This window comes from Nerophis lumbriciformis, linkage group LG08, assembly GCF_033978685.3.
Source record: "Nerophis lumbriciformis linkage group LG08, RoL_Nlum_v2.1, whole genome shotgun sequence".
Lineage (NCBI taxonomy): Eukaryota > Metazoa > Chordata > Actinopteri > Syngnathiformes > Syngnathidae > Nerophis > Nerophis lumbriciformis.
The window spans coordinates 56624735-56640215 of record NC_084555.2 but is presented as its reverse complement, the minus strand read 5'-3'; the positions used below and the strand labels follow the sequence as shown (position 1 = coordinate 56640215).

Sequence of the window (15481 nt, the reverse complement as noted above, 5' to 3'; positions counted from 1 at the left end):
AATTCATGTATTAACCATTATTTGAATAGATAGTGTATATAGCTTTAATTTAATTTGCAAGAAAAAGTAAACATTTTTGTAATGGCAAAATGTTTAAAATTATATCATTTACAGAATTTCAATGACATTCTTTTTACTTTGTAAATGTGTACAAAATGTACTAATATTATTTTGCACTTATAAAGTGCTGTTCACAAGCAAATTAATACATAATCCACTTTATTAATCCATGAATTAAGCATTATTTAAATAGATATTTTATAGCATCATTGACAGAATTTTAATGACATTCTTTTTACTTTATAAATGTGTAGAAAATGTGATAATATTGTTTTGGACTTATTAAATGCTATTCACAGAGCAAACAAAAGAAGAAGAGAGCAGGGAAAAAATCCAACATAGGTGCTATGTGCAAGAATGATCATGATAATAATATTAGTAGTATATTTGAGGAAAGCCAGTATTGGAGCTGCTGGATGGACTTCATATTCAGAAGACACTTTTTTGCAATCATGATTGTTCTACTAGATGAAAAAAGAAAGGTGAAATAGTCTTCATTTTGCACACATTTCATGTTGTATTATTTACCTGCGCACTGGCGCTGGACACGCTGGATGGTCTCCATGGCAACGTGTGTTGACGTCCAGGTCAGAGGAGATGTTACAGGGCATGAGCAGCTGGTGGCGTTGAACATGAAATAGTAGCAACACGTTCCTCACCTTGGCAGCGTGCCGCTCGTCTGTTAAAGTGTTCATCCACGCTGATGAAGATGGATTGTTATGCACAGAGGTCACCTCACTTGTCTCATTATTCATCACACTTGTTATGATATTGCACAACTTCACCAGAGGCTTAGAATAATAACGCAATACCGGAACTGCCGTATTTGTCCATTTGAAATGCTTGTCATCTTTATTTGGAACACACACTATTGCACAACTCAACATGTCTGAAAAGGAGTAGAAAGAAGCAGAGTCCAGTTATTGTAATATTAATATACTGCTAACTCATCAAGATAATAGTACTATAGACTGTGGGAAAATAAACACCTTACCTCAAATACATGCATGGCCACCTCCATCTTATATCAGTATATTGATCATATATTTAATCATGAAATAAATTAATAACACATTTATATATGTATTTAATTCCAATTATAATCATTTATTGACTCATTTTATTATGTATTTAATTCCAATTATAAACCCATTTAATTGTGTATTTAATTCAAATTATAATCAATGGAGACATTTAATGATGTATTTAATTGCAATTATAATCAATTAATTACACGTTTAATTATTATTTAATTCTAATTGTAGTCAATTGAGACATTACATAATGTATTTAATTCCAAATATAATCATTTAATGACACATTTTATTATGTATTTAATTCCAATTATAATCAATTAACACATTTAATTGTGTATTTAAATCCAAATATAATCGATTGAGACATTTAATTATGTATTTAATTCCAATTGTAATCAATTGAGACATTTAATTATGTATTTAATTCCAATTATAAAGTTAAAGTTAAAGTACCAATGATTGTCACACACACACTAGGTGTGGCGAGATTATTCTCTGCATTTGACCCATCACCCTTGATCACCCCCTGGGAGGTGAGGGGAGCAGTGGGCAGCAGCGGTGGCCGCGCCCGGGAATCATTTTGGTGATTTAACCCCCAATTCCAACCCTTGATGCTGAGTGCCAAGCAGGGAGGTAATGGGTCCCATTTTTATAGTCTTTGGTATGACTCGGCCGGGGTTTGAACTCACAACCTACCGATCTCAGGGCGGACACTCTAACCACTAGGCCACTGAGTAATTATAATCAACTATTGAGACAATTGAGACATTTAATTATGTATTTAATTCCAATTATAATCAATTTAGACATTTAATTATGTATTTAATTATGTATTTAATTCCAATATAATCAACTAACACATTTAATTGTGTATTTAATTCCAATTATAAACACATTTAATTGTGTATTTAATTCCAATTATAATCAATGGAGACATTTAATTATGTATTTAATTCCAATTATAATCAATTAATGACATGTTTAATTATGTATTTAATTCTAATTGTAGTCAATTGAGACATTTCATAATGTATTTAATTCCAAATATAATCATTTAATGACACATTTTATTATGTATTTAATTCAAATGATAACCAATTAACACATTTAATTGTGTATTTAAATCCAAATATAATCGATTAAGACATTGAATTATGTATTTAATTCCAATTGTAATCAATTGAGACATTTAATTATGTATTTAATTCCAATTATAATCAACTAACACATTTAATTGTGTATTTAATTCCAATTATAATCAATTGAGACATTTAATTATGTATTTAATTCCAATTATAATCAATTTAGACATTTAATTATGTATTTAATTCCAATATAATCAACTAACACATTTAATTGTGTATTTAATTCCAATTAAAATCAATTGAGACATTTAATTATGTACTTAATTCCAATTATATTTAATGGAGACATTTAATTATGTACTTATTTTCATGTATTTGTGTATTTATGTATTTATTTTCATTTTAGGTATCTAATTCCAATTATAATCAATTAACACATTCAATTGTCTATTTAATTCCAATTATAATCAATTGAGACATTTAATGATGTATTTAATTCCAATTATAATCAATTAATTACACATTTAATGATGTATTTAATTCCAATTATAATCAATTAATTGCACATTTAATTATGTATTTAATTCCAATTATAGTCAATTGAGGCATTTCAGGATGTATTTAATTCCAATTATAATTTAATGACACATTTAATTATGTATTTCATTCCAATTATAATCAATTAATTGCACATTTAATTATGTATTTAATTCCAATTATAGTCAATTGAGGCATTTCAGGATGTATTTAATTCCAATTATAATTTAATGACACATTTAATTATGTATTTCATTCCAATTATAATCAATTGAGACATTTAATTATGTATTTAATTCCAATTATAATCATTTAATAATGTATTTAATTCCAATTATAATCAATTAATTACACATTTAATTGTGTATTTAGTTCCAATTATAGTCAATCGAGACATTTCATGATGTATTTAACTCCAATTATAATAATTAAATGATACATTTTATTATGCATTTAATTCCAATCATAATCACTTAATGGAACATTTATTTGTGTATTTAAATTAAATTATAATCAATTAATGACACATTTAACTATGTATTTAATACCAAACATAATCAATGAATGACACATTTAATATTGTATTTAATTCCAACTATAACCAATGACACTTTTAAGCAATCATTTAGAGCGTTATTGATTTATTTGTTTCTTATTTTACCCTCCATCGCATTTTAAGAATCCCCAAAATGGAAAAGACGTATGGTGATCCAAACATCACTGAAAAAAGGTGTCATTTAGGTCATTGTGTTGAGGATGTCAATTCTAATGTGATCATTTAGTACTAAAAAAAGAATTGTCATATACGTAAGAAGGTTGTAGAAGTGGTGTAATAAAGGAAGAAATAAAAAAAGTGCAAGAGTCAGCATTATGGTCGCATGAAGAGCTCATCAGGAGTTATGACTTCATTCATCTTTCCTTGGTCGTCCTTTCCTCTTCCCGTGCTGGTCGTCCATCACCGTGTCCTTCCCTGACTCATTGGCCCTCTTTTTGGCCCGGCAGGTTCGTAAACATCTACCGCGGGCCGAGTCACACCTACAAGGTGCAGAGGCTGACGGAGTCCAGCAGCTACACTTTCAGAATACAAGCAGTCAGCGATGCTGGCGAGGGACCTTTCTCTGAGGACCACACCTTCTGCACCACCAAGTCTGTGCCTCCCGCCCTCAAAGGTACTCAACTCAACTGGAATACGCCGTGGTCGCCTACAACCACGCATCATCTCTGTTACCCTATTTTCCCGACTATAAGGCCCCTACTTAAAATCCTTTTTTTTCCTCAAAACTCCACAGTGCACCTTATAACCCGGTGCGCCTAATGTAAGAAATAGGTCTGGTTGTGCTTACCGACCTCGAAGCAATTTTATTTGGTACATGGTGCAATGATAAGTGTGACCAGTAGATGGCAGTCACACATAAGAGATACGTGTAGACTGCAATATGATGGCGATATGACTCAAGTAAACAACACCAACATTTGATATGTTCCATTGACAATATAGAACATTACACATGGTACTCAAATCAAAATGTTTTAGTAGGACTTTGGTAAGCTATGAAGCCACACCGCTTGATGGATTGTACTGTGCTTCAACATAGGAGTATTATTATGCTGTGTGTATAAGGTAAGACATTATCTGGCCTTTTGTTTTGCAATATTATGCAAAAGCAACTTTTCTTACCTTCTGGTACCTGCTGATCTGTATTTGGGATCTGCATAAATCCTGAAAAATTATTTTTCTCTATCTTCTTGTTATGTGACATTCATCCTCCACTGTTGCCATTTCTAATATAAAGTAGTGTAAAGTTCTTACTTATATCTGTCAGTAAACTCACCATGAAAGCACTAAAACATACCGGTGTAGTGACTTTACATTATTCACCCAAGGAACTTTAGTTATTACAGTGTTCCGGTCGGACGCTTTTTCACGGAACACATTTCGGGCGTTGTTGTTGCACTAGTGAGCCACGGATGAGGAGATGCTGCTCCGTGTGAATGTCATTAAAACAGTTAGCGCCATCTTTTGACACTTCTTCCACTCCCGTCCTTGCACGCTACACCGCTACAACAAGAAGACGCTGTCCAAGTGGAGGCACATAAATAAGACACGCCCACAAAACGGTGTATCCTGAAGAGACTGTCAGAAAGCGACTTGAAGATGATGTGTAAAACATCATCTATGCAACATTTTGAGCAAAGAACCACCATGACATGTTATGTAGACCACAAGGAAGTCTTTTACATTTAGAAAAAATAAAAATAAAATATGACTCCTTTAATGCGCCTTATAATCCGATGCGCCTTTTGTATGAAAAAAGATCAAAAATAGAGCATTCATCGGCAGTGCGCCTTATGGTCTGGAAAATAGGGTAATACAATGATTTATGATTCATGTATTATTTTAAAGCTACATGGTACAGTGAGTATGGTTAACATGATATTCACCGCTGTCAAACTCAAGGCCCGGGGGCCAGATGTGGACCGCCACTTCATTTGTATCAATAAAGTACTGTAACTTTTTCTTACTAAATGTATTCTTTCTATTTTGGGAGAAAAAAAATACATGTAATCGCAAATTGTGTTAACTTAAATATTGTCTAATAACGCAAAAATATATTATCAAACATTCAAACCATTTTTTTAAATATAAATAAATACTAATCATGATGATTTCAAAGCATCAAATTGTGCGATGTAAAAGTAGCAATAGATTTCATGGTCAAATTGTGACATTTACTGGGCTTTTTACAGCATTTTTCTCTGAATGAAAAAAAACTGCAACAAACTGTGGTGCCGTTTTGGCATTTACAGTAATACACCCAAAAATCTACAGTTGTTGATTTGCGGTAAAAAAAAAAAAAACATAAACTGGCAACTCAGGTGCCAAAATTTTACTGTAAAATTGCAGTTTTTTTTATTTACAGTAAAAAAACAAATTTAAATTTTTACAGTAAAATTCTGACGATTGAGCTGCCTTTTTTTTTACCATAAAAACAGCAATACTGTTTTTCCATTCACAGTAACATACACTATTTTGAGGTGAAATGATTGCAATTTACCATAGTATTTTGCAAAATCTACAAAAGGTGATGTAATATTTGATTGGCCCTAATTTGAATGTGGTTGCCTGACAGCTCCCAGAGTGCAGCAGCTGGAGGGTAACTTGTGTGAGATCACATGGGAAACCATCCAACCAATGAGAGGCGACCCTGTCAGCTACGTTCTCCAAGTGTTGGTGGGGCGAGACTCAGAATACAAACAGGTAAACACACACACACATTAATTGTTGGGGTTATTTTTATTATCATTACTGTTATTATTTAGTTGAGTTGAGTTCATTAAGGATCCCCATTAGTCAGTGGAGACTATTCTTCCTGGGGTGCAGGCAAAAAAACATCACACAAGCGCAAAACAAAAGATTACAATGCGGTACAACGTGATCAATAATAAAATGTTGTAATACAAAAATAGCAACAACAAAAAACAATAACTTGGAGTTTACGTAATAATGTTCATACCAAAGATAAAAAGAGCAATATAAAAATAGATATTTTTGCAAAGATAAAACAAAGAACCAATGGCCTATAATATTACACATTAGTGTACCAAAGACTAACAATAAGTGACGAAAAAGTACCATCCATCCATTTTCTACTGCTTGTCCCATAATCAATAAAATAGTCAATAATCAATAAAACCAGTCATGACATTAGGTACAATCTAGAATAATCTCTTTCCGCAATACTTCTCCTCTTAGTCTATTCTTAAAAGCCACTCTGCTGGTGATTGATAGCAGATATAGTGGAAGTGGATTCCAGGAAGTGATTGCCCGATACTGTACATTACAGTCTCCTATACTGTACATTACAGTCTCCTATACTGTACATTACAGTCTTTTTCTAAACAGCACTTTTGGCTTTAAGATGGGTGAGAGCACTTCTTAGGGCCAGCCTGGTACCATAGTTGTGACCATAGACATCTCAGCTTTGGCTGCTGTGACGCCAGACATTGGGCCGCCATCTTGAAGTGGTGATGAGGAGCTGGCGAGCAGCCTAAACTGACAGTTGACAGGTAGAAAACAAAAATGCTAAACTGACAGTTGACAGGTAGAAAACAAAGATGCTAAACTGACAGTTGACAGGTAGAAAACAAAAATGCTAAACTGACAGTTGACAGGAAGAAAACAAAGATGCTAAACTGACAGTCGACAGGTAGAAAACAAAGATGCTGAACTGACAGTTGACAGGTAGAAAACAAAGATGCTGAACTGACTGTTTACAGATAGAAAACAAAGATGCTAAACTGACAGTCGACAGGTAGAAAACAAAGATGCTGAACTGACAGTTGACAGGTAGAAAACAAAAATGCTAAACTGACAGTTGACAGGAAGAAAACAAAGATGCTAAACTGACAGTCGACAGGTAGAAAACAAAGATGCTGAACTGACAGTTGACAGGTAGAAAACAAAGATGATTAAACTGACAGTTTACAGATAGAAAACAAAGATGCTAAACTGACAGTTGACAGGTAGAAAACAAAGATGCTAAACTGACAGTTGACAGGTAGAAAACAAAGATGCTAAACTGACAGTTGACAGGTAGAAAACAAAGATGCTAAACTGACAATTCACAGGTAGAAAACAAAGATGCTAAACTGACAGTTGACAGGTAGAAAACAAAGATGCTAAACTGACAATTGACAGGTAGAAAACAAAGATGCTAAACTGACAGTTGACAGGTAGAAAACAAAGATGGTGTTCAGCGTTTTCCTGCTCAAATGAGTGGACTGTTGAAAATAGGAATCGGGGGATTACTTTTCACAAGTAAGATTTAACATTAGCGTACTATTGGTTGTATTTTGTGAAAAGAATATTACCACAGAGTTGAGAAGGAGCAAAGATCTTCAATATTTTTATGTAAAAATCCCAAACAAATCTTCTGGGGGAGGATGACGCCCCTACAGGGGTTTGCTTTACAAACTTTCAGCCCCACCTAAAACAAAATTCACCAGCCGCCACTGATTATGATGCATTCTCATTTTAGGCAAAATATAAGACAATACTTTCTTAATAGTTTAATTGTAACCAGGAATAAGTCTTCAAGTAACAATATTCAAATACTAACATTGTTGGGTAAAACATAATTTGCTTTTATTCTGAATCCAGTGAAACAGATTGGTGGTTTTAGCTGATATAAAGACTTTCAGGTGTTTATATATGTTTATGTTTAAATATTTGGCAGATGCTTTTATCCAAAGCGACATACATCAAAAATACATATAAAACAATCAGTGTAAACATGATCATTTAAGGGAAGAATGTAATATAAAATATCAATACAAAGTGTCAAGACAGAATAAACTCTCTGCTGCTGCAGCAACAGAGATACAGTCTATAAGATGTATAGATATCTAATGTATTCATACATTGTTTATGTAGCATGTATATATAACCTCATCATATTCTTTCTTCAATTTAAAAATAGCTGACCGTTTTTTTCCCCCTTCTCTGGGATTATATTCCCAGTTTTGATCTGGTCACTTGTAGCATATAAGAATATTCTATTACTGTTAAGCAAACTATGAATAATAAAACACGTGTCCTTTATCATAGCTACACGTATGACAAAAAAGCGTGTGAAAATCAGTGGTATTCAGTGAGGTAAAATGAATGAAATGCGCTGACAGTTCATTGCTCCTGCCAAATGAATTGCACTGATCACCACTCCAAGATGGCGGCCCCGCGTCTGGTCAGTGCCAGTAGGCAGTAGCGCTCCATGCTGCGTCTACTTATAAGATGTCTATGGTTGTGACTGTCACTAGCTAGCAACAACTGAGAATACAGATAAGCAGGTTTATGGTATGTATACATTATTCTTTTTAAATAGAATCAAACTACAAGCTAGTCTTTCATCCATGACAATTGAACATAATCATTTCAAATAGAATGAAAGTACAAGCTAGTCTTTCATCCATGACAATTGATCTCAATGGCGGTCCTAAATGAGCAATGGAGAGCTAGTCTGGCAGCTGTTTTGGGTAAACTGGATTTGAATTAGTTCTTGTTTAGATGCATTATTGATTGTTATTGATCCTCATTTTTTGTAGCAAGAAGACTGCTATTGCTTGCAAGTGACGTGTGGGTGTGTCCCGCCAGGTGTTTAAGGGCGAGGAGGGCGTGTTCCAGGTCACGGGCCTCCAGGTGAACACGGACTACCGCTTCCGCGTGGGCGCCTGCCGCCTCTGCCAGGACACGTGCCAGGAACTGTGCGGCCCGCTCAGCCCCTCCTCCTTGTTTACGCTGCGGCGCCAGGAGGCGGCGGGGGGTGCGGCGGCGGCGGGCGAGCCGTGCGCCGCCGACGGCGCCGGCAAAGCCCCGGGCCTGATGTCGAGCGACGAGCGCTTTGCGGCGCTGATCGTGTGCGTCTTTGCCGCCCTGTCCATCCTCATGGCCTGCTTGCTGCAGTACTTCTTCATGAAGTGAGGGAAGCTTTTTCTTTTATTTTGCTTACAGGATAGAAAGAGAAACCAAATCCATCTGAAACCTTTTCTTTTTTTTCTTCTTTTTTTTAAATCAAAACACTTGAGACGCTGTTTGTCTAGTCGGCTTCCTCACGCTGGTAATCAAGACTTAAAACATTCAGCAGTCTTTTATTTTGAAAAAACAAATATTCCATTTCCTTTCTTTTTCATTTCCTTTTTTGTTTGCTGCAGTCCACTCAGACATATTCTCATGTAGGCTCACTCAAAGCTTTAGCTGTGCTTACTGGATTTGTCCACACACACACACACGCACGCACACACACACACACACACACACGCACACACACACACGCACACACACACACACACACTACACTCGCTCGGTCGCCAAAGTAATGCAATCCAAGTGTGATCTAAGATGCTGCTATCCTGTGACGTTTTTGTCTCTTTACTTTTTTTTGTATCATTCTGAGTATGAACAAGCAGTAATCTAATATAAATAGATCTATATGAAATAAATATATATATATACACAATATTTTTAACAAATGCGGTGGACGGTACAAAGCGTACAACATGTTCCAGACTCCCCCTTTTTTTTTTGCAGACACTAACAGTCGGGGCATTAAACTGGACCCTTCCTTATAAATCCATATTTTTAACGACTCCCACCTCGCCACACTTCTTAATCAATCCATTCCCTCTTTTAAAAGGTGCTCTATGGGTAAGTCATCAGGGGAGAATATTCGCTAACCAAACATTCTGCCCCCCCTCCACAAAAAAAAGCACGTCAATGCCAAGGTACCCCCTACCCCGACCCACCATACCCGCCATACTCATCCAAAGAGGTCGCCCTGACCCGTATGAAATACAGTGGTACCTCGTTTTTCCTTGAATAATCCGTTCTGACCACAACCGAATTATATAAGAAACCATGTAAATCCAATCAATTTGTTCCAAACTCCCGAAAATATAGAGAATAATCATAGAAATACACATAAATGACATTCATTTGACATCACCTTCCATTGATGGCTAAGATAGTGTCTCACCTTATCAAAGTGTTTGTACTCACAACTTTCTTTGGCCCCTCCACGGTGGATTATTTTGCAGTTAAAAAAAAAAGGCACAAGAGGACTATCTTTCCACGTGTTTGGCCGTACGAAAAGCGAGGTACCACCGTTGTAGTGTCTTTGAGGCCTGTAACGTACCTCAGGGAAAAGGCCTTAGAAGAAGAGAGGGGGGGGGGGCGTAGGAGACGGACCACCCTCCTCGTCTTCCGCTTTCGCGTCGCATCCGCCGTGCCTTTTTGCAAGTAGCTCACTTCTTTTTCTTTTTTCTTTTTGCCAAAGTCGATGGGAAAATTAGCTTCTTGGTAGGGTTTGTTTTATTTTTATTTATACTATATATTTGCATACAGTGCTTTACATGCCAATTACAGTGCAATCTTCATTTATTTATTGTTTAAAAGAGACAAGTGTAGTTATGTACTAATTTTTTTCTCCTTGTAGCATGGTTTTGTTTTTTTTACGTGAATGATTTAAGGCCAGCATTCCTTATCTCGGCAATCCTTTATAAGTATTTCTCTTACAGTTGTTTGGGATTCTGCAGTTTATAAACATGTAACCAAATACATATGTACTGTTTTGTTTTATTTTCATCTCTTTATTTGGGCCACACTCAGCCAAGTAGTAACATCTAGAAAAGACATGTAGCAAGAAATGTCCCTGTAACTTTGGCATTTTTCTTCTTTTTTTTTTGTTGTGTTTTAATGAAGCTTCAGATGTTTTATTTTAGCCAAAGTGCAGGCAGGCAGGCTTCACTCAATGTTTTGACCAAGTTCTGTGATATTCTTCTGTAACACAACAGCATTATTAGTATTATGTTTATTATTATTGTTACTATTACTCCCTGAAAATGACAAAAAAAATATTAACTTGATCTGTGATTATGCTTCTTTTCATATTGTTTTATTTTTTTGGGCATGGGAAAGCAAAATGTGCCATTTTCCAGACGTGTTGCCTCCTGGAGAGGAGGAGGAGTAATAGTCACGTACCGGAAGTGACGTCACACTGTAGAGAGAAAAAAACCGGCTGAAAACAATCAACATGGCGGACGTTGGGTTTAATCGACAAGTTATTGTGCGGTTTTTTTGTATTCAGTGTTTGTTTTGCTAAGAGGCGATTTGCAGAGATATCTATAGCGCTATAGGTAAATACATTATTACTAACCGAGTCGAAGCACTTTTATATTGTCGAGCATTAGCTAGCGGGGGGTAAAGGTGTTAGCCAGCGAGTTAGCGGTCATTGCTATATTTGATCAAGTTGTGCTGGCAAGCAAACCAACAAATGAGGTAAAGTGAGTTTTTCCATAAACACTACTTACTGCCAGTCTGTTACATGTTATTTTTGATCGCAGCGCCATAAAGGATAGGGCGGAAGTAGCGTCCACGGCGGCGAGGGACTGCGCATGTGCGATCCGTCCCGCCACATTTTGATCGCATCGCCATAAAGGGTAGGGCGGAAGTAGCGTTCACGGCGGCGAGGGACTGCGCATGTGCGATCCGTCCCGCCACCTGTATTGTAGACCTGTGTGAAGTTGTCTCCACCTTGTCCTAAATCTTACCAACTGTGCTGCATTTTTTTGGTCTCACTTTGATAGTTTTTCTTTTGTTGTAAGCAAGTCAATTTGATTTATAAAGTGCTTTTCACAGACAATCACCAAGAGCTGTACAAAAACATAGGTGAAGTAAAACAACAATTCAATGAAAAACAACAGGAGCAACATCATAAAAAGGATACTAAGTGGATTAAAAATGAAAGTTAAAAGGTGCATTACCTAAAAGCTTTACTAAAAAGAGAAGTTTTCTAATGTTTCTTTAAAAAGTTTCAACACAGTCAAGATCACGGAGGGACTGGTGCAAGTTGTTCCAGAGTCTGGGAGATATAGCCTAGAATGCCGGGTCTCCACGGCTTTTAAAACCAGTTTTTGGGATCTTTAGAAGACCCTGAAGAGTAGGGCATAACAAGTCAGTGATGTACTGAGGGGCCCCACCATGCAACTGAAGAGTAGGGCATAACAAGTCAGTGATGTACTGAGGGGCCCCACCATGCAACTGAAGAGTAGGGCATAACAAGTCAGTGATGTACTGAGGGGCCCCACCATGCAACTGAAGAGTAGGGGCATAACAAGTCAGTGATGTACTGAGGGGCCCCACCATGCAACTGAAGAGTAGGGGCATAACAAGTCAGTGATGTACTGAGGGGCCCCACCATGCAACTGAAGAGTAGAGGCATAACAAGTTAGTGATGTACTGAGGGGCCCCACCATGCAACTGAAGAGTAGGGGCATAACAAGACAGTGATGTACTGAGGGGCCCCACCATGCAACGCACAGAAAGTCTGGACTAAAAGCGCGTGAATGATCATTTCCTGATCCAATTTTGACAGCAAATTTAGATTCATATCCAGCACAATATAACATCATTCAAACTATTATGGACAAAAAAATGCAGCATAAACAAATGGGACACATTTGGGGAGATTTTGACTTGGTTGGGGGGGGGGGGGTAGTTATGAATGATAAAAAGTTGTTAACATCATAAAATACATAACATGTTAATAACATAAAAACTATGATAGACAAAAACATTGTGCAGCACAAACGATTGGGACAAGTTTGGGGAGCTTTTGACAAGGTTGGGGGTCTGGTGACGAATCATAGAATGTTAACATAAAAACCATCAAACATTAACATAGCAGACAAAAACATTTTGCAGCACAAACAATTGGGACTGGTTTAGGGAGATTTTGAGAGGGTGGGGCTCTGGTATGTATCATAATGTTATCAAAAACAACTTTACACACACAACAATTTGCAGCATGAATAATTGGGACAAGTCTGGGTTTATTTTGACAAGGTGGGGGCTGGTTCTGAATATTAACTTTGTGTAAATAACATACAACTATAATAATTAAACAAGGTTTATAGCACAAACAATTGGGACTAGTTTGGGGACATTTTGACAAAGTTTGGGGGCTGGTTATGAAAAATATGTTAGTTACACATTAACATAAAAACTAAAACTATAATACACAAAAACATTTTGCAACACAAAAGATCGGGACTAGTTTGGGGAGATTTTGACAAGGTGGGGTAGCCAACTTTGCACAGGTGTTGCGTAGTGACGCACAGGTAATGAAGTCTCCCCTTTATTTGTTAGTCCCTTTTATGTTTTTTCAATTATTGTTGACTCAACCCCATCCAACCTTTAAGTCCTGCACATTTGAGACATTGAATAGGCCTGTGAAGCAACACACTCATATTTGTGCCTTCTCACCTGAGTTGTATTCCTCTTTACTTTTTGTTTGGCTTTGTACCTTTTTTACAGCGAGTAGAGATTTTTTCCAACTGAGAAACGGGCCGCAATGTGACGCAAACACACACACACACACACACACACACACACAGGTATTTAACTATTTTTTTAAGCGAAAACTATATTTTTACCTCACGATTTTAAGAAGTGAACATTCCAAGGTTGTCATGGTCTACAAATTTGAGAAAGAGTTTGAAAAAATAAAAAGTCATACATTTCTTCTTGTATTGTAAATGTTAGACAATTTCATATGCATTATATAAAAGAAACTGCCATATCAATTTTAATGTATAGATTTGTTTTTGCAAATACTACCCTATGTATGTAAGACGTAACTGTATCTGTAGCGTATATATAATATATTTATGCCCAATAAATGTTTAATTTTTTTCTGACATTGATTATGGGTGTTTGTGTGTATTGTTTTGACAACATTCAGGAGAATGTGTATCGTATAACAGACCCACCATTTTATTAGAGTCTGATTTTTGGGATGACGATTAGATTGATTTCTGATTCAACAAGATTTTTTATTCAAACCGATTCTCACAATTTATTATATATAAATGACAATGAAAACTTTTCCAAAAAGGTTACAAAAGTACGCATACTAACAGCTAGTGAGTGCATAGATGGCCTAAAAAAACGTCTTTTTACTCATCAATTCTGGAAATATTCGAATCGATTCGGAATCTTAATAATAAATAGGAATCGTGATTCAGATGTGAATGGGTTTTTTTCTAGCATGAGACTCTGAATGACATTAAGAACAAAAATGCGTATTTTTGGTATTAAAAGCTGCTAACTCAGCAGGTCATACATATTAGTTAATAGCATTTAAAATATAAAAATTCCTACGTACATTTTGATTCTGCTGGCCCAGGCTTGATTGAAGCTAAAAGGCAAACATAAATCGTGAGCATATTATGGTCACCTTGTTATAATGGAAACAAGTCTCCAAATCAATTATTTTTTGGTTTAAAAGATCAAAATTAGCCAAAATGGGGGGAATATTGCATATTTAGTTTTTGGCATTAAAACAGGGTTTTCTTAAAAATAAATACAACTTGATATCGACAGATCCGAAATTTATCTAGAGATTTAAGCGTTAAAAAAAATATACGTGGCTCATTTGTTTACATTTTTATAACTGAGACCCTCCAAATTTGAGGGGATTCCTGAATGTAAAAAGAAAAAAAAAAAAATATATATATATATATGCACTTTATGTATACTTTATATTAGAGCTTTCAAACGATTAAAAGTATTAATCGCGATTAATCGCATTTTGTTCATAGTTAACTCAAAATTAATCGCAGATATGTATAATTTTTAACCATTAATAAGTGTACCCTAGATAGATCATTTTTAAGTTTTAACGATGGACGGGCAATTGATCTGATTTAAAAGCCTACTGAAATGCGATTTTCTTATTTAAACGGGGATAGCAGGTCCATTCTATGTGTCATACTTGATCATTTTGCGATATTGCCATATTTTTGCTGAAAGGATTTAGTAGAGAACATCGACGATAAAGTTCGCAACTTTTGGTGGCTGATAAAAAAGCCTTGCCTGTAGCGGAAGTAGCAGACGAGTAGCGTGACGTCACAGGTTGTGGAGCTCCTCACATCTGCACATTGTTTACAATCATGGCCACCAGCAGCAAGAGCGATTCGGACCGAGAAAGCGACGATTTCCCCATTAATTTGAGCCAGGATGAAAGATTTGTGGATGAGGAAAGTGAGAGTGAAGGACTAGAGGGCAGTGGGAGCGATTCAGATAGGGAAGATGCTGTGAGACCTGATATTCAGCTGGGAATGACTAAAACAGTAAATAAACACAAGACATATATATACTCTATTAGCCACAACACAACCAGGCTTATATTTAATATGCCACAAATTAAT

The 15481-nt window shown here is 36.0% G+C and overlaps 1 protein-coding gene across 4 annotated transcripts in view; it reads left to right on the top strand.

Moving 5' to 3' along the window:
* Positions 1-13975, top strand: part of fndc3ba (fibronectin type III domain containing 3Ba) — a 200357-nt gene extending 186382 nt beyond the window's left edge. For all 4 annotated transcript variants that reach the window (XM_061969219.1, XM_061969218.1, XM_061969220.1 and 1 more), the window contains 3 exons: positions 3722-3888; positions 5851-5978; positions 8871-13975. In XM_061969219.1, the coding sequence (XP_061825203.1) occupies positions 3722-3888; positions 5851-5978; positions 8871-9197 (622 nt within the window). In that variant the 3' untranslated portion in view covers positions 9198-13975. The remainder of the gene's footprint in view (positions 1-3721; positions 3889-5850; positions 5979-8870) is intronic.
* The last annotated feature ends 1506 nt before the right edge of the window (positions 13976-15481 follow it).